Raw genomic sequence first — 23,365 nt, forward strand, 5'->3', positions numbered from 1 at the left:
TATGCCTCTACACACTGATGTCCCCGATTCACACATCTTCAAGTAGGTGCATGTCTGTATGCCTCTATACACACATGTCCCCGATTCACACATCTTACAAGAAGGTGAATGTCTGTATGCCTCTACACACAGATGTCCCCGATTCACACGTCTTACAGGTAGGTGCGTGTCAGGTGCCTCTACACACAGATGTCCCCAATTCACACATCTTCAATTAGGTGCATGTCTGTATGCCTCTACACACACATGTCCTCGAATCACATGTCTTATAAGTAGGTGCATGTCTGTATGCCTGTACACACAGATGTCCTCGAATCACATGTCTTACAAGAAGGTGCATGTCTGTATGCCTCTACACACAGATGTCCCCGATTCACACATCTTATAAGTAGGTGCATGTCTGTATGCCTCTACACACATGTCCCGATTCACACATCTTACAAGTAGGAGCACACCTGTATGCCTCTACACACAGATGTCCCCGATTCACACATCTTACAAGTAGGAGCACCCCTGTATGCCTCTACACACAGATGTCCCCGATTCACACATCTTTAAGTAGGTGCATGTCTGTATGCCTCTACACACAGATGTCCCCAATTCACACATCTTACAAGTAGGAGCACCCCTGTATGCCACTACACACAGATGTCCCCGATTCACACATCTTACAACTACGTGTCTGTATTTAAGTAGGTGCATGTCTGTACATGCCTCTACACACAGATGTCCCCGATTCACACATCTTTAAGTAGGTGCATGTCTGTAGTTTTTCAGTTTCAGCCTCCCCAAAAGGAGAGTTTTATTACATTGTAAATATAGGCCACCGGCCCTTTTCACATCTATAAAATCAATGATTACAATATTTACCAATTTTAGAAACACATACAAACAAAGTCAGTCATTTTTTTCAATATTGTATCTGGTAAGCAGTGCATAATGGCAGTATGAAGCAAGTTCTTTTAAAGTGTGTTCATTTGATGAATTCATAAAGCGAATGAAATTTGCCATTGTTGGCCTCGAGTCCAAACAGGAGGGGAAATATTTTGCTCTAAGATCATCGAAGAAGCTGCATTTTAGGAGGAAGTGCAATTCATCTTCAACTTCTTCTTCGTCGCATAAAAACAAACACGTTCATCATAAGGCAAATTTTCTCTCCGTCCTGTCTCGACTCGAAGGCAATGACTAGAACATCGTAATCTTGCCACGGCAGTTATGAATCGATTATCATTAAATACATCAAGATAGTGTTCAGAAATGCGCATGTTCTTAAACTCCCGATATAGAATAAGGCGACCGTTTGATGATACCTCTGCCACCCAGTCTTGATGAGAGATGTCAGAAACTCTTTGGCTAAACGAGTTTAAGAATTCGATTTCATTACCTATATCTTGTGCAAGCCATGCATAGCCAAAGCCATACGAGAACAGAATATCTTTAACAGCGCTTGCCCAAGTTGTTTTACCATTTTCATCAAGTCTAAGTAGCATCTTATATGCAATTCTTGGATATCTATGATCGGGAAGTCATAAAATCCTCAGCCAATATTTTATAAACCTGATTATTTGACGAGTGTATAAAGATGATCTACCACACTCACCCAGAGCTGCACAATTTGGAGTTGATGAATTTACACCAAGGAAAAACTTACACGCTTTTGTTTGGACTCTTTCAATAAGATGATATTCACCAAAGCCCCAAATTTCAGAACCATACATAAGAATGGGAGCGACAGTTGAATCAAAAACTTTAAAAAGTGCCGCATGTGCAAAGCACCCACCTTTTTGAAATTAAAGCATAACTAAGCGCCATAGCTTTACTAGCTTGGTCCGACAAAGTGCGTGTTGCTTTTCCCCATGTATTTCCTGGTGTTAAATCTAAACCAAGATATTTATAAGTATTTGTTATTTCAATGCGATTTCCCTTAAAAAAACCATCTTTCACGCTGCGCAATTCTGCCACCCGTCTAAAAATAAGCACTTTGGTTTTTGCGATATTTACATCCACACCCCATTCATCACAAAATCGGGCGAGAATATTTATATGCCGTTGTAGGTCATAAACCGTATCAGCAATAAGTACAATATCATCGGCCAAAAAATAATGATTTGATTTCGTTCACACCTTTTCCAATATTGATACCTTTTCCACCTCTATTTTCAAGCATTTCATGAAAAATTGATATAAAAATCGAAAAGAAAGATGGACTTAGCATACAACCTTGCCTAAGACCAATATTACAAGGGAAAAAATCAGTGATGTGGTTTTTATCCACTTTAACTGCAGATGTTAGCTTCTTGTATATACCAGAAATACATTTATAAAAGTTACCAGAAATACCAACCGGATAGGCGCGACAAAAGCTTATCAATTTGCACTGTATCAAAAGCACGTGCGAAATCAACAAAAATACAATAACATTTGCGACCTCGACTGAATTGATTGTTGATAATTGCATGGAGAGTGAATACATTGTCGATAGTTGAATAGCCTTTCCGAAAACCAGCTTGAGCTTCAGGAATAATACTTGTGTTTTCAATGAATTTGTTCAATCGACTGTTTAGCACACTAGTGAATATCTTACTTAACACATCAATGATATACCACGATAATTTCTAACATCATTTGTATCACCTTTTTTGTGAAGAGGGGTGATAACAGACATGCACCAATTATCAGGAATAATCGCTGAGGAGAAAACAACATTAAAAATACAGGTCAAGCATGGCAAAATATCATTAATGCAATATTTATACATTTCACTACATATATACCATCCGTGCCAGTTGACTTGTTACACTTCAACTTTCTTATCGCCTCAATGATTTCAATATCAGTTATATCAACATTCAAACACTGGGCATGATCTTGATTTACACCAACATTCACATTATGTTCATCATCATTCACATCACGATTTAGATCTGAATTGAGAAGAGAGCTAAAATGATTAAACCAATCAGATGGAGAAATTTTTGGATCTTTTTGGATCTCACCTTCTGTTCTCAAAAACTTTATGAATTTCCAGAAAGACTTTGGATCGACACAGTTTGAAACCATTTTTTCCTTCAAAGAATTTTTGTAATCACGCTTCTTCTTTCTACATAAATTCTTGTATGCCCTTTTACTCATCTGATAAAAATTCAAATTTTCACTGGTACTACTTTTCCGAAACAACTTTAGACGAGACAGTTTTTCTTTTTTCATATCATGACATTCATCATCAAACCATCCACCTTTAATTTGTTTCTTGGAGTTGTATGTGGTACAACACTTCATGTGGTTTGCAGCCTTTTGTAATAAACAAATAAACTTTTGAACACCATCATTTATATGACCATTAGCTATCATTGTACAAATTTCATCAAATTCATGCTTATTTTCAAACACATTTCTTGAAAACTTACCACTTTTCTCAACCGACCAGCAATACTTATCAATGGTATGAATTTTGCAACTATCCTTGAGACCATTATGCAAAGAAAGTTTAACATTACAATTTAAAGACCATTTTAAAGGCATATGATCAGATTCAGTCATAATATCTACAGAAAAATCACTTATATACTCAAAAAGTGGTGAAGAAATAATCAAATAATCAATCACACTTTTGCCCTGTGAACTAATGAATGTATATTCACCATAAACATCACCACAACTTCTACCATTCATGATATGGATATTGTGATTTTTACACAAAGTTAAAACATCTCTACCATTTTTATTTACAATATTATCTTTTGAAACACGTTTGCGTTCAAAATCATCATAGTCATAATTAAACTCTTCACATGAATAATCAAAAATATACTGTACAGAATCATTTGAAATAAAGTCATTTTCCACACCAGTGCGTCCATTGAAGTCACCACACAACATAATCATAGCATCATATGTATCCTTCAAGTGAAATAAGTTGTCATTGAGTGTTTCAAGAGGACTTTCTTCAGTGGCTTTATACGTGCTTGATTGAACATCAGGGATATAAACTATTCCAACAATTATGTTTTCAAGAAAACCAAAAAAGTTTTTATCAAAGAGTAAGAAAATACCATGGTCAAAATCAGTGTTAATTTTGGTTATGCCCTGCATAAATTTATTTTTGATAAACACAGCAATACCACCAAGGAATCGACCATATTTCTTAATTTTTGGTCTAAATGATGTATAGGCCATATAGCCATCAAAAGAGTTTTAAATTCCTCGTAGACTTAGCCCAAGTCTCAGTAAGGAAATAATATCAAAACCAGTACAGTAACGCATAAAATCATCATTTTGCAATTTGTTTTTCAGTCCATTTACATTCCAACACATAAAATTACAATTTTTAACGTGATTAGAGTTCAAAGTTGTCTGTACATGCCTCTACACACAGATGTCCCAAATTCACACATCTTTAAGTAGGTGCATGTCTGTACATGCCTCTACACACAGATGTCCCCGATTCACACATCTTCAAGTAGGTGCATGTCTGTATGCCTCTACACACAGATGTCCCCAATTCACACATCTTTAAGTAGGTGCATGTCTGTACATGCCTCTACACACAGATGTCCCCAATTCACACATCTTCAAGTAGGTGCATGTCTGTATGCCTCTACACACAGATGTCCCCGATTCACACGTCTTACAAGTAGGTGCATGTCTGTATGCCTCTACACACAGATGTCCCCGATTCACACGTCTTACAAGTAGGTGCATGTCTGTATGCCTCTACACACAGATGTCCCCAATTCACACATCTTCAAGTAGGTGCATGTCTGTATGCCTCTACACACAGATGTCCCCAATTCACACATCTTTAAGTAGGTGCATGTCTGTATGCCTCTACACACAGATGTCCCCGATTCACACATCTTTAAGTAGGTGCATGTCTGTACATGCCTCTACACACAGATGTCCCCAATTCACACATCTTCAAGTAGGTGCATGTCTGTATGCCTCTACACACAGATGTCCCCGATTCACACGTCTTACAAGTAGGTGCATGTCTGTATGCCTCTACACACAGATGTCCCTGATTCACACATCTTTAAGTAGGTGCATGTCTGTACATGCCTCTACACACAGATGTCCCCAATTCACACATCTTCAAGTAGGTGCATGTCTGTATGCCTCTACACACAGATGTCCCCGATTCACACGTCTTACAAGTAGGTGCATGTCTGTATGCCTCTACACACAGATGTCCCCGATTCACACATCTTTAAGTAGGTGCATGTCTGTACATGCCTCTACACACAGATGTCCCCAATTCACACATCTTCAAGTAGGTGCATGTCTGTATGTCTCTACACACAGATGTCCCCAATTCACACATCTTTAAGTAGGTGCATGTCTGTACATGCCTCTACACACAGATGTCCCCAATTCACACATCTTCAAGTAGGTGCATGTCTGTATGCCTCTACACACAGATGTCCCCGATTCACACGTCTTACAAGTAGGTGCATGTCTGTATGCCTCTACACACAGATGTCCCCGATTCACACATCTTTAAGTAGGTGCATGTCTGTACATGCCTCTACACACAGATGTCCCCAATTCACACATCTTCAAGTAGGTGCGTGTCTGTATGCCTCTACACACAGATGTCCCCGATTCACACGTCTTACAAGTAGGTGCATGTCTGTATGCCTCTACACACAGATGTCCCCAATTCACACATCTTCAAGTAGGTGCATGTCTGTACATGCCTCTACACACAGATGTCCCCAATTCACACATCTTCAAGTAGGTGCATGTCTGTATGCCTCTACACACAGATGTCCCCAATTCACACATCTTCAAGTAGGTGCATGTCTGTACATGCCTCTACACACAGATGTCCCCAATTCACACATCTTCAAGTAGGTGCATGTCTGTACATGCCTCTACACACAGATGTCCCCGATTCACACGTCTTACAAGTAGGTGCATGTCTGTATGCCTCTACACACAGATGTCCCCAATTCACACATCTTCAAGTAGGTGCATGTCTGTATGCCTCTACACACAGATGTCCCCAATTCACACATCTTCAAGTAGGTGCATGTCTGTATGTCTCTACACACAGATGTCCCCGATTCACACGTCTTACAAGTATGTCCCGACATGTAGGTGTGTAGAGGCATACACAGACACGCACCTACTTGTAAGATGTGTGAATCAGGGACATCTGTGTGTAGAGGCATACAGACACATACATGTCTTCGATTCACACGTCTTACAAGTCTCTACACACTCAAGTGCTTACTTACCACAATTGATACCAACCAACAGTCTACCAATAATCAGCATTTCATATGACCCTGCTATCTTACTCAATCCCATAAAAGCACCTGCAACAAGCGCAAGTAAGTTGTTTAACAGCAAGCCACCTTTCCTGTATGTAAAGAATACAGAATAACAAATTATGAATCTTTGCCTTGCCAGCTTACATGTACACCAAAAAGACTATTTGACCTTTGCTCGGATCCACCATCTTGGTACCAAAACAAGATTCTCCCTGCAAACGCATGCTCAAAATGTGCAATTTTGTTTCTCACGCTTTTCTAGCAATGTGCCAGAAGGCTTTTGCAACACGTATGCGATAATTCTATCCCCACTACAAGTGCCAAAATCTTGGATACTGACTCGTCATGGGTGGGAAGAGGCATCCAAGAAGCGGCTCACATCAGGCAAAACAGAAGCACCCTGAACAGAGACGGTGGCCGGTATCACCTACCAGCAGTGTACACCTCACTATTGAGATGTCCTGCACCGTCTCAATAGCACATCCAACAGCGCCCCCATGTGTTAATTGGGGCTGAAGAAAGTCTAGCAAATTTGCAGACAGAAAGCTACCCAAAAGGTGAGCGAATTTACTGCTGTAGAGAAACATGATTTGTTTAATAATTATAGTATGCGTTTGACAGGCATACGCACATGCACACAGCATATAAACTGATCTGAGCTCAAAAAGAAACTTATAATTTTTTACAACTTGTGAATCAGAAGGTCATATCTTAAAATACTGTCAATCAAAATGAACCAAAATTACACACAGGATTACCTTAATACTCTACTCAAAACACATGTCAGTAACCAAGCAGTTGTCCAACTGACACAACAGCAAAATGCACTGTCATGGGACAGCTTCCTGGACTTCCTTCACTTTCACAGCCCAACAATTGGCACCCAGGACAAAAAATCTGTGAGAATGCACACAAGATCCTTGCACAGATGATAAAACGGTGCTGCTTTCTGCTTTTCATACACTTTTTTCATGAAACAAGGCTGGGCTGTGAATGTGGTCCAGGAAGCTGTCCCATGTCAGTGCATTTTGCTGTTGTGTCAGTTGATAACTGCTTGGTTACTGACATGTGTTAAGAGTAGAGTATTGAATAAATCTGTGTGTAATTTTGGTTCAATTTGATGGACAGGATTTCAAGATATGACCTTGTGAAAAATTATAAGTTTCTTTTTAGCTCAGTTTACTTTGGTACCATGCGATCAACGAATACCCAAAGAATACCAACTCAAATTGTGTAGTAATGGTGTGGTAAATTTACCATACTGATTTGTCGCTTACGGAGGGCAAATAGTGTATCTCCAGCGTTTTTAGCCAATAGCCCAAATTCATACGATTATTTGCCTCTTAAAGCTTAAGGTTTGCTCACTCCACGCTTCATATCTGCATTTTTAGCACAATGCTCTACATGCCGAATATTGCCGAATGTAATCATCAACGCACCAGGAATTGAAGTTTACCATGGTTTTCCATGGATTAGCATGTGTTCCTCACGGACCAACCTGGGTAAACACCCTTACCAAACATTCTGGTTAATTTAGCCTGAATCTAAACAGAAATTATTCTATGACCAATAAATTAACCAGAATATCAATTTCTGGTTAACAAATTAACCAGAATATCAATTCTGGTTATTTAATAAACAGAAACCATAACCTGAATCCAATTTCAGGCTAAAATCTTAACTTGAAAAGTTTTCTGGCTAAGATATTTAGCCAGATTTTGTATTCTGGTTAAAACATTAACCAGAATTAAAAATATGGCTATATATTAGCCAGATTTGGTACTCTGCTAATTATTTTTCAGGCTAATTATGGTCACATGATATTAGGTCAGAGGTCACCAACTGTAAGGAAGCAACTACTGATAAGGCTCAGAAACTGCCACAACTTTTTGAAAAATTAACAGTTTAAAGGGTATTTTAGGGTCTTTTAACATTGTGTAGTTGGTGGGGAACATACCAGCTATGTCTGTGGAAGGAAGATCAGCTGTTCGTAAGTTTCAAAGCCTGAATTTTGTCATTCTTTTTCCCCAGGAAACATTGCCTAGAAAGTTGTTGAATTCAGCAGACATGCATGCATTATGCATATCATTTATTTATAATAATTATGTGGGTATACTGCAGGTTGATGCTGGCTGACCCAGGTGAAATGTGTTACTGATGTTGTTGGGGTACGTGTTAATTGTGCTGATGTCTTGGGGAGGTTGTACTTTGTAGCGGGGAGGGTTAGCGTCTAGCGAGTTCAAATATTTTGAGTTGTCATTGGGAGAGTTCAAATAAGGTTGTCACATCATAGTGGTACGTTTGTATTGGTTTTAAAGCTGGGATGATTTGGTGGGCAATGTTGATATAGGCCTATTGGGGATGTTTCTACTTTGAAGTGGGGGGAGGGTCATTGGAGAGTTTAAATGTGGTGAGTTTTCACCTTCACCAAATTTGAAGTGTTGTATTTGGTAAACTTGGGGTGTGGTGTGTTCTGTTGATGCATAAATTGGGAGTGTTTGTACTTTGAATTGGGAGGAGGGTCATTTGGAGAATTCAATGCACCAGGATGAGCAAGTTATCACCTACACCGAATTGAAAGAGTTATATCCGGGAATTATATTTTGTAAAAGTTGCAATGTGGTATGTCATGTTGATGTCTTGGGGATGTTTGTACTTTAATGTGGGGGAAGGGTCAATTGGAGAGTTCAAATATGGTGAGTTGTCACCTTCTGCATATTGGGAGAGTTGTGTAGTACCGTTCGGATGTGCTTTGTAAACATAAACTCTTCCAATATGCTAAAGGTAGCTCTGAATATTTGAACTCTCTAAATTACCCTCCTCACTTCAAAATAGAAACTTCCCATTACATTGACATAGCACACCACATCCCAACTATACAAACAAAACTTTTCCAATATGCTCAAGGTGACAAATTGCCACTTTGGAACTCTCCAAATGACGACTCACCATAGTTGAACTCTGCAATTGACAACTCGCCATATCAGAACTCTCCAAATGACAACCCACCATATTTGAACTCTCCAAATAACCCTTCCCCACTTCATAACACCCCAAGAACATCAGTAACACTTTTCACCTGGGTTAAAGACTGCAAAACTGACAAGGTTGTGACCAACATTTGAGAAAGGAGAGCATTAATTTGTAAAGAGGGTCAAGTGCACAGTATGAATATCAAACTTCTTTCAGGTTTTGAGTTCAAATAAACTGATGTTATCCAGCAAGTTCTGATAACACAATCCTATAAAAGGTGTATTCCAGTGGCGAAGCATGGGTCATCCGATGGGGGAGGCACCGGGTCTGATTGGGGGGCACAAGCTGTTTTTTGGCAATTTTCCTATCGGATTTTCTAAATTTTGCAATCGATTAATTCGGGGCACATATGCCCCCCATGCCCCTATGATGTTATGCCACTGGTGCATTCTGATCATGGCAATTGTGGGAATTTCAATCTACACATGTATGAGGCTGAAGTTGAGACGAGTGAAGTCTGGTTAATATTTCTGGCTAATATTCTGTTTAATAATTCTAGCTAAAATTCTGGCTAATTTGTTCTGGCTAAAATTTCAGGCCTTATAAAATTTCTGGCTAATCTCATTTAAATATTTCGGCCCTTTTTCAGGTTAGAATCAGGCCTGATTTCATTTCTGGTTAATATTTCTGGCTAATAATTCTGTTTAATAATTCTAGCTAAAATTCTGGCTAATTTTTTCTGTATAAATCTTTCTGGCTAAAATTTCAGCCCAACATTTCTGGCTAATCTCATTTAAATATTTCGGCCCTTTTTCAGGTTAGAATCAGGCCTGATTTCATTTCTGGTTAATATTTCTGGCTAATAATTCTGTTTAATAATTCTAGCTAAAATTCTGGTTTATCATTTCTGGTTAAATTTTTCTGGCTAAAATTTCAGGCCTGACATTAAATTTCTGGCTTATCTCATTTAAATATTTCGGCCCTTTTTCAGGTTAGAATCAGGCCTGAATTTAGTCATTATTTCAGGCCTGATTTCTAGCTGAATTCAGGTTTAATTCAGGCCTGACACTTTGGTAAGGGCAAACAAACTAGACGTATAGTGAAATAATCCAGAGGTGCCATATTTGCCCTCCATCAGCGACACACAAACACCGAGAAAAATAGGTAGAGAAGCGACACTCTCTGCAAACTGCCTATACCGTGCTATACAGCGGTTGAAGACATGCAATTGCAAAGCGTCATCGCCGCCAAGTCTTACTACTGAGCGTGTAATGAGAAGATACCATAGAGTCCTACATAGAGATATGAGGAAGAGACGGTCCGAATTGACCTAGTGACCTATAATTTATTCGAGTATCACATTTTTAGAGTATAAGTCCAGCCCCACCGCTGTCAATCATTCTAATGAACAAATAAACAAGCTCTGTCAATGACGTAATCCTAATTATAAATGAAAGAATCACATTGTACATGTACTGTCTGCTGTACCATATGTCTTCCAACAAGTGCCGGAGTGTCGCGGTCCTGACAAACATGGCAGAGTCATTACTCTTTGAGTCTATTCACTACTTGACTTGCTATGCACCAACGTCCAAGAAAAATGTCTAAAAGGGTAGGTTTGTCACCACACAGCATCGTTGACGTCTTTTTGAAAAAGGGGTACTTTTTCAGAAGGCATCGCCATTTCGGGGTCCCTTTTTCAGCCAAATCCTTAGACGTTTAAGGTTAGTAATATTATTGTTTGAGTGAGTTTGCACTAAAAATCACCACTTTTTAATTGATTCTTATTACCTTAAAGTGTATGTTTTCTTTAGTATCGGCAACATCACAAAGACACCTTGGGTATCAAATTAGCTCATTTTCCTGTTTACGCCTCTTAGGGTATAGATTAGATATTTCTCTGTTGACGCCATTTAGGGTATGGTTTTTGCATATGCTACGCCATTTAGGGTAAGATTTTGCATGCGTTTCCCCATTAAGGAGTGCAATATGGTTATGTGAAAATTCGCCATTAAGGATGCATTTCAGAGGTGGTTGGACGTGGGTGGGTAGCACTATCTCATTGCCTTGTACCCATTTTCTACACAAGCTGTGTTTGGCTTTTGCAATCAAATAGTTTTTTTCCCTTTCTTTTTTTAGGATCTTGCTATCTTGATACCTCTGTTTCCATGGTAACCTACCTTCCTAAGCGGTCAGCCAGAGGTCCAGCCAAGAATGACCCCATCATTCCTCCCACAGCAAATATGGCTACCGTTGTTGACCACAGGAACCTTTCTTTCTCCTCTGGCATATAGGACCCACTTCTCTTATAATTGGTCTCATTGAAAAACTCTTGGATCACCTGTTACAAGAATATAGAAATAATATTCTTTTATCAGTGTGAATGTGCAGACAGGGCTGAGGGTGAATCCCTCTGCCACTTTTTCATGTCATGAGGGTCTAGCACCTAGGTTTTCCCTCACGGCTCACGTCAACAATCTTCGCAAGACAATCCTATTCCACATCTCTGGCACATACGTAGATTCATTGACAAAGAAACATGTCACCATGCAGTTCGTGCTCTAGTTATTTCCAGGCTGGACTATTGTAATGCTGTCTTCACTTTACTATCTGCCAGGGATAAGGATCGTTTACAGAGACTGCAAAATAATGCTGCACGTCTTGTGTTTGCGGTTGGATGTCGAGTCGAAGCTAAACCACTTATTCATAAACTGCACTGGCTGCCTGTTGAGCAGAGAATTCTGTTCAAAGTCCTTTTGTATGTTTACAAGGCATTTAACAACTTAGCTCCTAAGTACATCGCTGAACAATTCACTGTTTATGTTCCATCCCGGCCCCTTCGATCAGCCATGGACACAAATCGGCTTGTGATACCGATGTCGGAATTGCTTGGTGATCGAAGTTTCAAAGTTGTCGCAGCAAATGCCTGGAACTCTTTGCGAGACAATTGCGGACTGCTGGAACTACAGAAATTTTCAAGGGAAATCTTAAGACTTTTCTATTTTAAGAACTTTGTATTTCATTTATTTGTTGTAAACGTTATGGTACCTTGTGAATAGCGTCCTAAATACCTGTTTGTTGTTGTTGTTGTTGTTGTAGGTTTCTTTATCATTGAGGTATAGGACTTTTCGGAGAAGAGCAGGTAGGGCAACTACTTGATTATATTTCTACATGTTCATACTACATACTCTGAAAATTGTAGAAAAGTCGCACAGGTCCGTTTTTTTAAATCACATTTTTGGTCCTAAACTGAGGGTTATAGCGCCCTCAACGGGCACTCTCTACATAGGGCTATATGTAAAGACCATATAAACAAATGAAAATAAAATAAATTTGACTCATTCAGTTTTCCTCAAATTTTGCATAATGTAGATTTAACATCTGGAATGTAATGCAAGTGGTGTCGTTGCTGCTCTTCTAAATTAATTTATAAAATGTCCATCCCAGACAAAGGTGAGTATGTCTATTTTCAACTGGAGATTATAGAGGTTATCTGTGTAGTATAAGCTGCATATCCTATCAGTGACTGCTACCTTGTTTAGGATTTCAAAAGAAGTACCTGCATGTGCAACCATGACTGTTTCAAAATAGCCCGCCAAAGTCATGCAAAAAGTCATGCAGGTAACTCCAAGGTCGTGCAATAAATTGGTTTGAATGAGGAATACTACGGGAACCAGCGCCTTTTGTTAGAAGTCACACATGGGGGTAACATGGATATATAACCTCTATTACACAATGTAAATGCATGGTTACATGCGCAGTGGCTTTGTGCCAGGCGCGGATCCAGGCATGGGCACACAGCCCGTGCCCCCCCCACCTTTTCGAGGGTCCTAATTTTTTAATTTTTTTACAATTTTGTTGGAAAAAAAAACCCTTGTTTGGCTTTACATTTTTATATGTTTTATGGAAGATATAAATCGCAATTTGATCATGATAAACGGCCTCCCATGCCGTGGCGGATCCATGCAGGGGCACACCCCCAGACCGTGTCCCCTTTCATGGTCCATGCATATGCCCACTTAGGCTTCTGTTTTGGACCAGTCGCGGGGCAGGTGGAAGGGCACACTGGCCCGTGCGCCCCTGCCCCCTTCGCGGCTAAAAAAATGAGGAAAGGAGAGGGGCGAAAAGCTGTGAAAATGAGAGAAAGAAAAGAAGAGAAATGGAGAAGAAGAAAAACAATATTTGCACGTAATTGAGTAGGCCCAAGCCTTCTTATCCATGTTATCTGTGATTATTTTAGGCATTGCTTGAAGGCGGGTCCTCTGCCCAAAAGCTTGTGAAATTACTGCGGGCCCGCCAATACGCAGGGCCCGTCACATTTTGTCACCAACATCTGTATTAAGACGACTCAATGCTGACTTCAACATCAATCCGTGCATGCTTCAGTAGGCCTAAGTCCAATAAAGTGTAATATTTAAATTTTTGCAAATTGAGTTAAAGCAATGATAATAGTGTAAAAATATGCACCAAATGACTTAAATGGGACCTTCATTTTGCAAAATTTTCCAACTTCTGAGGGGAAATAAACTGGTAGCCGTTTTCGCTTCTGTTTTGAACATCCGTACACTTTATGTTTTAACATGTTTAAGCAATAATATAACTATTAGGCGATTTAGGCCTACAGTAATCATGGTAATAGTAGTGAATAATGGTCTACAAGTGGCTTCAATTGGGCCTTCATTTTCACACATTTTCTAACTTCTCAGATACCGCTGTGTATGCATAAAGAAGTTGCCATTTTCACTTCTGCTTTTGACACCAGACCCTTTATGTTTAAAGCAATAATTTACACATTAGTAGTGAAAATGTGTTGATGAATGACTTCAATTGGGTTGTCATTTCACAAATAGTCGGCTTTTTCAAATTGAAACTTTACAAAATACACAATTCTTACTTCTGAGGGGGCACATCCCCCTCAGACACATCTGCTTATATACATAAAGAAGTTACCCTTTTCGCTTCTGCTTGCTTCGATTTTCATTATTTAAATCAATAGGCCCCTATATTATTGAAAAATAACACTTTTATGTTTTGCAAAAGTTCATTCTACAAGTACCGGTATATACTTTGAAAACGTGCTTGTTGAGTTATGTACGTTTTACAAAATTGTTGTTGTTTTAGCCCTCTTTACAACATAACTGAAGAACCACAGGACCTACAAAAGTATATCTGTGATATTTGAATTCTTCTACACGCTTGCTATGAAATGATCAATGCAATTTTGGCCAAATCTCACTACCCGCAAGATGCTGTGAACTACCAAATCGCAACAGTTTAAATAGTTAATTTACACAATAATAGTGAAAACTTGTCAACAATTTCAACAAATGACTTCAATTGGACCGTCATTTCACAAATTTTCGGCTTTTTCAAATTAAAATTTTAGACAATAATAGTGCCAAAATGGTCCACCAAATGGCTTCAATTAGGTTTTCATTTTGCAAAGGTTTCTCACTTCTGAGGGGGGCACATCCCACCTCAGAAACTCCCTGAGTATGCATAAGGAAGTTACCCTTTTCGCTTCTGCTTTGAACACCCAAACCAAGAGTTATGTTAAAATAATAATAGTGAGAAAATGAAAATGATCAATGCAATTTTGGCCAAATCTCACTACCCGCGTCATTTCACAAATGTTCACCTTTTTCAAATTAAAAAATTTACACAATAATACTATTAAGGTTAGACGAGGTATTGTTGGTCGAAGCAACCTAAAAATCGATTTTCATTATCTAGATCAATATATTATTGAAAATTAACACCTTGATGTTTTGCAAAAGTACAATCTACAAATCGTATACTCTGCAAACTTGCTTAATTTATTGTTGTTAATTAGTTATGTACGTTTTACAAAAATGTTGTTGTTTCAGCCCTCTTCACAACGTCACTCAAGAACCGCAGCACCTATAAAAGTATATCTGTGATATTTTAATTCTTCTACACGCTCGCTATGAATTGAGCAATGCAATTTTTGTTTTTTCTCACTACCATTCGTAAGATGCTGTGAACTACCAAATCACAACAGTTTAAAATAATTAATAACCTTAATAGTGACAAAATTGTCCACAAAATGGCTTCAATTAGATCTTTATTTTGTAAAAATTTCTCACTTCTGAGGGGGCCACATCCCCCCTCAGACACCCCCCTGCGTCGCGCAAGTGCAACGAACGGCGCTGTCGCGCCGATTATTTTAAGTTTGTGCCCCTCCCTTTCAAAAATTCTGGATCTGCCACTGCTTTGTGCTGTTGGATTTTGTTGGATTACGGAGGGCTAGGGTGTTAGGGCCCACCCCATAGCATGCTGTGGGCCTTGCGCTTTGAACAAGGCCACACACCAGGTGTTGTTGACTGATAAACATGATGAAGAGGAATTTTTAATTTGGTACTGTACGGTATATCGAAAATGTTTTTGGGGTTTTTTTTTTTCATTTTCAACTTCTTCATTCTGTTAGTCATACACACCCCACCCTGACCCAGACTAGCTATCAAGGTCTTAGTTTTGTAGACAGGGTCTTAGTTTTATAGGTCTTAGTTTTGTAGACAGGGTCTTAGTTTTATAGGTATAAGTTTTGTAGACAGGGTCTTAGTTTTATAGGTATTAGTTTTGTAGACAGGGTCTTAGTTTTATAGGTCTTAGTTTTGTAGACAGGGTCTTAGTTTTATAGGTCTTAGTTTTGTAGACAGGGTCTTAGTTTTATAGGTCTTAGTTTTGTAGACAGGGTCTTAGTTTTATAGGTCTTAGTTTTGTAGACGGTCTTAGTTTTATAGGTCTTAGTTTTGTAGACAGGGTCTTAGTTTTATAGGTCTTAGTTTTGTAGACAGGGTCTTAGTTTTATAGGTCTTAGTTTTGTAGGTCTCCAGGGTCTTAGTTTTATAGGTCTTAGTTTTGTAGACGATCTTAGTTTTATAGGTCTTAGTTTTGTAGACAGGGTCTTAGTTTTATAGGTCTTAGTTTTGTAGACAGGGTCTTAGTTTTATAGGTCTTAGTTTTGTAGACAGGGTCTTAGTTTTATAGGTCTTAGTTTTGTAGACAGGGTCTTAGTTTTATAGGTCTTAGTTTTGTAGACAGGGTCTTAGTTTTATAGGTCTTAGTTTTGTAGACAGGGTCTTAGCTTTATAGGTCTTAGTTTTGTAGACAGGGTCTTAGTTTTATAGGTCTTAGTTTTGTAGTCAGGGTCTTAGTTTTATAGGTCTTAGTTTTGTAGACAGGGTCTTAGTTTTATAGGTCTTAGTTTTGTAGACAGGGTCTTAGTTTTATAGGTCTTAGTTTTGTAGACAGGGTCTTAGTTTTATAGGTCTTAGTTTTGTAGACAGGGTCTTAGTTTTTGGGTCTTAGGTCTTAGTTTTGTAGACACCCCCTGTTTTGAGTAATAGGCCTTTAAAGATGACAGTCCCATAAAAAAATCATATGGTATTTGACTGTGGGACTAAATGGACTTCTTTTCAAATTCTTGCAAATACTCATAATCAATAAATAACAGTTGAAATATGATAATCCCTATTCAATCCTGTGTAAGGCATGAAACTAATTGACCCATTAGGCCTCATAATAGCAATTTGGCAGAAATATCAAGGTATCATTTAATTATCCTTCTTGAAAAGTATTATGCTATTTATTTAATTTGGTATCATTTCAAAGCTTTATTCTCTAAATGCTTACATTTTTATTCAAATGATGAAATGTCAAAAATGCAACTCGCACCTGGTTTTGTTACATGTATATGTGATGTGATGAAGCAAACTGGAAATTGGTAATATTGATCTATAGCCACAATGATATCTTTCCTTTTATTTAAATTGTTTGGGAAACTCAGTCTCTTCTTTGAAACTGTCCATATCTTATAAACTTGTACCAATGGGTTTTCTGCAAATTGTAGCTTTGCAAATGCTTGTTACAATCCAAAAGAAACTAAAAATTGACCAACTTCAGACTGATTTTTCTGATCACTTTCACTTTCTGATAGAAGCATCATAATTTGCACACATGCTGTACATGGTCCAGTTTGTAATAGATCGTAGATAGCACAAACTATAAAAATCCAAGAAAGGTTGACACCATGGACATGGTAAAGTGCTCAACCAAAAAGGGAGCTTAATACATGATAAAACTTAGATGACCCTGCTACATTTGTTTTACAGAACTGTTTTTGTAAGGGCCGTAGCCCTCGCTTTTCAGAAACTTTGTGCACAAACTATACATTTTTGAATCCTTGTGATCCGATGAATAATTTGGTGTCCAATCATTTGACAAGATTTGAATATTTTTTAATTTTCCTGACTCATTTGCAACCTCTAGAAGTCACTTGGGGTCAAATCAAAAATGACTCTACATCTTAAGGGGGTACTACACCCCTGCCCAATTTTGTGCCCATTTTTGCATTTTCTCAAAATTATAGCGCATTGGGGACAAGTAAGATATGTATATTATAGGGGCAAGGACTACAACTACTGCACTGGAAATTTTATTTCAGCACAGACAACAGTTGTGGAGTTACAGTCAAAAATGAGGAAAACCAATATTTGATCAATAAATCAATAACTACTTGCTTTGAGTTGCTGAATTTTCAGTACAGTAGTTGTAGTCCTTGCCTCCTATAATATACATATCTTAATTGTCACCAATGTGCTATAATTTTTGAGAAAAATGCAAAAATAGGCACAAAATTGGACAGGGGTGTAGTACCCCCTTAAAATAAAGAAAAGTGGACGAATGTGGGCCCTACTTACACTTTGTGGGTTGTTGATGACGCCAGTGTTGTAACCAAACTGTAAAGATCCCATAATAGCTGAGATGGTGGCAAATACTAGGCTTGGTGTTATGGAACCCTGAAATACAGAGACAAAACAAACTTTTACAGAAGGAAAAAAGTCTTCATGCACCTTCCAGTATATCCAGGTCAAACTACACTGTACACTGTAGATGGCCAATTCCACCGTTACGGACGTTACAGATACATGCAACTTGCAACTTTTAAGTGAATAGCACACATGTTTGCTGTTAGGATAACACTTTATTTCTTAGTATGCTACTAGTTCACACTCTAATGTTCAATATAATGAAGCAATTTTGTTTTAGCTTTCTTAGTTAATTAGCTACAGAAATTAGAAACGAGCGTTACGGACGTTACGCAAAAGTGCCTGCCTTTTTGACAGATGGTACAATTCCTTAAATATCCACTCAGTTCTGTGATTTATTTTTTTCTGTTAACTATATTGAGCAAGCCCTGACTCCATTCTATGTAAACATGAAAAGCAAGTTTGAAATTAATACTCCTGTGTCGTCCTACACTGTTGATTTAGTGTTACGGACGTTACATTTTATCTCAAATGTAACGTCCGTAACATTTTTCATATTGAAAAAAAACTGTCAAGGTGCTTCCTCAGATTTTTTTCTTTACTATCTTGAAGTAGGTCTGACATCAATCTATGGAGGCATGATTAGCAAGTTTGAAATAAATGTTCCTGTTTTGAGCAATAATGTTCCAAAATTTTGTTACGGACGTTACAAAGGCACTTTTGGCATGGAATTGGCCAGCACTGGTCCAGTGGGCTATTCCAGTTGTCATCTATACACCCCCTACCATAAGCACCAATCCGGCTTGGAATGTGGGGGGTGGGGCAATCAACCTAAATTGTCAATAAGTGGCTGAAAAGAACAAAAAAATGGGTATTTTTGCTAAAAGGTGGGGGGACACATCCCCTGCCTTCCCCCAGGATTGACGCCCATTCCCCGTACATGACAGACATGACCTTAATCTCGCACACAGGGAGTGTGAATATGAAATGGAGTTACCCGAATTCCATAGGGGTGCGTGGATCTCTCACTTGATCTCTACTTTTATCTCTCCTTTTCTCCCCCATCTCTTTCTCCTTCCCCACAGCAGCAGAAGGGAGTATCCCATTATGCTTTGCATTAGGTACAATGTAATAGAAATGAATGTGCCATAGAAAATGTACACAAAATCCCTCACTTCAACATTAAAAGGGCATTTCGTGATCCACAGCCTCATCCCCCCACTTTTCTCAAAAAAAAGTTGAGATTTTTATATCACTGGAAACCACTGGCTACATAATGTTTATGTACAAAATATTTCTTGCAGATTAAGGGGTACTACACCCATTGATTTTTTTGCATTTTTTGCATTTTGTGAAGAAATTACAAAAAAAAATTGGACAAAGTGGTATGCAAAATGAAGGGCAAATCTTCTCGTTTTATTGGTGGCATCGGTATCAACGTAGCTTACATGCTTTTAAAAGTAGAAGCCAAAAGGTGGTACATCACTGATGATTTAAATTCACTTCATTTTGGAAAGCTTACTATCAACGGATTTCGTTAAAATTTTGGATATGTGTTGCTAACACGTTAGGGAAATAAAGTTGATATGTAAAATGGGAATAAGTGGTTCCTGATTTCTTTTATGACTTCATGAACTTGGTGCTCCACAACTATCAAAAAAGGAACTGGTTAAAATGCTTCTATTTTCAATGTTGAGCTATATTTTGTATTTTTAACTTGCGACATTATTTCACTGAAACTTAATTAAGCCACAGGTAACAGGTTACCACAACCATACTACAGCAATGTTGAAAAAATTGTATTTCTTGTCACCTATACCACCATATTGGGTAGTTTTCCGTAAGCTTAACGTTTGTGATTTTGGTAACTATTTTATATTTATTTGTGAAATCCGTCTCAACTAGGCATTCTAAATTGTACTCACCATTTACATCCCAAGGTATATTAGTATATCCACCTTGCACTTCTCGATATATATCCAGTTAAAGACAGAATATCAAAATTATTCCTCATTATGATATCACAAACTCTCACATGTGTATTCAAAATTGATGCTTAAATTTGACCTGAACCAATTGACCTATAACCTGACATACGGTGACCTAATAGCCTTTTCTTCTCCTAACAACACATTATAATATTATTGACTAATGACTATACATCCATTGTGTAAGTGTTTATATATTTTGCATGCACCACTAGATTTTCTATAGAGAGTATAACAAAGGATTTAATGTATTCTATTCATGTACCCTACTTGAACATGCTGAATAGAATAAATCATGGTTTGTTATGAAACACGCATCTGAGTAACTAGGATACAGTAAACAAAATATATATAGGGCTAAAATGACTTACTACAATTGTTTAAAAGCACTTTTTTCTTCTTTTTTCATATTTTTTTTATTCCACATGATCCGTGCATATATATCGCCTAGCTATAAATGAAAAATATTTATTTAGATCAATCAAACCAGTATATGGGTGTAGTACGCCCTTAATTCGTTTAGCAAAGATATATAGTGAAATTTGAATTTCGTTCTGGCGCACCAGAACGAAATTACAATGTATTTTCTATGGAGCAGTGTAATACACATAATCATGCATAACTCGCAAACGCATAATATCGAATCAACTGAAATTTTGGGAATATGCTTTTTTCGTGGATATGTACTGAAAAATGTCATAAAAAGAGGATGCTAGGATCACAAAATACTCCTTTAAGTACAGTAACTTGTTTAAAATAAATCTGGGAAGCTTAGACTTTTGTTTGCAAAAATATGACCCCTAAGGGACTGTTCACAAACACTTGTTAGGGGGGTCTGATGCAAAAAGGGAGGCCCTGAAAATTTGTGACCCTCTGAAGGCGGGGGGCCTGAAAAAAATGACCACAAATTTTCCTGGGAAAATTGAGTTTATATTCTTTTCTATGGGGTTGACCCATAATTTTCATATTAAAAAGGGGGGCCCTGAAATTTTTGAGGTCTGTTAAGGGCTGGGGTATGAACGTTTGGACAGTATTTATTTTGGGACATTAGAGCACATCAGACATATCGAATTGCATTCTGAATAATGAAGAATGTCATTCTGATATCAAATAATTTTGATTTTTGAAATTAGCATTAAAATTGATATTTTTGATATTTAACAGTACTGAAGTAAACTTTATAAATCTGATTATTTATACTTGAAGTGTATGTAGGTGGGATGAAAAGCCGACGATCAATTGGAAATTTTGACCTTTGGTATTGAAGATATGGATTTTTTTTCCCAAAACACCAACAAAAATAGGTCTTTTTGGGAAAAAAATCCATATCTTCAATATGAAAGGTCAAAATTTTCAATTGACCATCGGCTTTTCCTCCCTGCTACATACACTTTAAGAATATATCATTAGATTTATATAATTTACTTTGAGGACTGTTATATATCAAAATTTGAAAATATCAAATTTTTATAATTTGTCATAAAATTTGTATTATATTGTGATTTTCAAAAATGAAAATTATTTGATATCAGAAAAAACATGCTTCAGATTCAGAATGCAATTCAATAGGTCTGAGGTGCTCTCATGTCCCACAAAAAATACTGTCGAAACGCAATGAACGCTCATTTTAGAGCCCTTAAGAGGGCCCCGAAAAATTTTGTGATTAAATTTTTTTTGCATCGTCAGGCGGCCCCCCCAGTTCTAGTAACTATAACTCAGCATTCAGGTCCGTAGATGTCATTATGTTTATGATAAAGACTGAAGTCTTGCTGGCAAGACTAGCGGCCCCCCCTAACAAGTGTTTGTAAATGGTAAGTAGGCCTATTGTGAAACTATCCATTGCTCTCAATATCTAAGCGGCCCTTGTTTATATTTTGTAATACATTTGCTATGGGACATGCAGATATACTGCAGTGCATGATGGGATACTCCTCTCAGCTGCTATGCCCCTTCCCCCTCTTTTCCTTCACACTCTCTCTCCATCTCCTTCTCTTTTTCTCTATCCCCTTCTCTCTCTCTCTCTCAAATTGATATCAATTTTTGGTGGTGCCATAGGTGCCAATCCAGTTTGAAATGTGGGGGGGGGGGGCAATGTCACTAGTAATTGTCAAAAAGTGGCTAAAAGGAACATAAAATGGGTAATTTTTGGCACACATTTATGGGGGCATCTTTTGCCAAGACCTTTTGATCCAAAAGGCTAGTACATAGCCTTACATGTAGGAAAAAATTATAGATTTGGAAACATTCATTCAAATACAATACACAATTTTATGATAAATATTGACAGACATGTAGGCCTATATGTGTATAAATTAATTAGGCCTATATTGAAAGTCAAGTCATCACTAAAACAACAAATATAATGTGAATGTAATAATAAAATATTATTAAAGCTTACATAAGTTCACACATGCAATGCATGAATCATTTAAAACCACTGTTTATTTGTTTATAGGCCTATGTTTGTAGGCCTAGGGGAAGGTGGGGCATAACGGACCCCCGGGGCAAAACGGAACCACCTGGAAAAATAGGCCTTGGCAATACTGCCGCCTATGCAAATTATATTGAGGAACACAAGTATGGCTACGAGGATTTACAACAAAAATTTTATCTGAAACAATCCACTGACATTCGAGCAAGATCGAGTCAAAAATTACTACCCGTCTGGTGTAAGATATGTAGATGTTTAATGCGCTGAAATTTTACTTCATTAATATCAGATTCCCAAATAATTGTGTATATTGTAAACACGAAGGTACTAGCCATGAGCTGTATTAAGTGCATGGCCTATATGCTACGATGTATTATGCATGCAACCTATTTCTAAAAAATCGGGTATGGGGCAAAACGGAACCCTGGGTGGGGCATAACGGAACAGGGTTCCGTTTTGCCCCGCTTTGTCCCACAGATGGGTTCCGTTTTGCCCCAATTGGACATAAGTTGTCTTCACTCAAGGAAATGTAGGCGTTATCTAGGGGCCTACTCGAACATGGTAAACACTTCGCTGAAACATAGACATATAACTAGACCTACAGATAGAATTAATGATTAAAATTTAAAACAGAGATGGTAGGCCTACTGAATATTTCTTTCTAATCAAATATTGGTCATACATATTAGGCCGTATAAAATTAATGTTTTGGTTCTCGTCCAGAGGATTTTCATGAATTGATGAGGGAGGGAGGTGTTTTGTTTTGTTTTTTTTTGTTTTTTCAATGTAAAATTAGCATTGTCAGTAGTTTTCGGTCTTCTCCAAAAGTGCTCGAGGAAACGATGAGGCCCTTTTTTTTTTTCAAATGTGAGATTCTGAGGATAAACCCCTAGAGTACCACAAAAA

At 37.9% G+C, this 23,365-nt stretch overlaps 1 protein-coding gene across 1 annotated transcript in view; it reads right to left on the reverse strand.

The window, feature by feature from the left end:
* The window catches only part of LOC140167889 (solute carrier family 2, facilitated glucose transporter member 3-like), a 100,398-nt gene that overhangs the window by 75,892 nt on the left and 1,141 nt on the right, over positions 1–23,365 (reverse strand). The window contains exons 2-4 of the mRNA XM_072191176.1: positions 17,972–18,070; positions 11,429–11,589; positions 6,240–6,364 (exon numbers count right to left, since the gene is read on the reverse strand). Of these exons, the coding sequence (XP_072047277.1) occupies positions 6,240–6,364; positions 11,429–11,589; positions 17,972–18,070 (385 nt within the window). The remainder of the gene's footprint in view (positions 1–6,239; positions 6,365–11,428; positions 11,590–17,971; positions 18,071–23,365) is intronic.

This window comes from Amphiura filiformis, chromosome 13, assembly GCF_039555335.1.
Source record: "Amphiura filiformis chromosome 13, Afil_fr2py, whole genome shotgun sequence".
Classification (NCBI taxonomy): Eukaryota; Metazoa; Echinodermata; class Ophiuroidea; order Amphilepidida; family Amphiuridae; genus Amphiura; species Amphiura filiformis.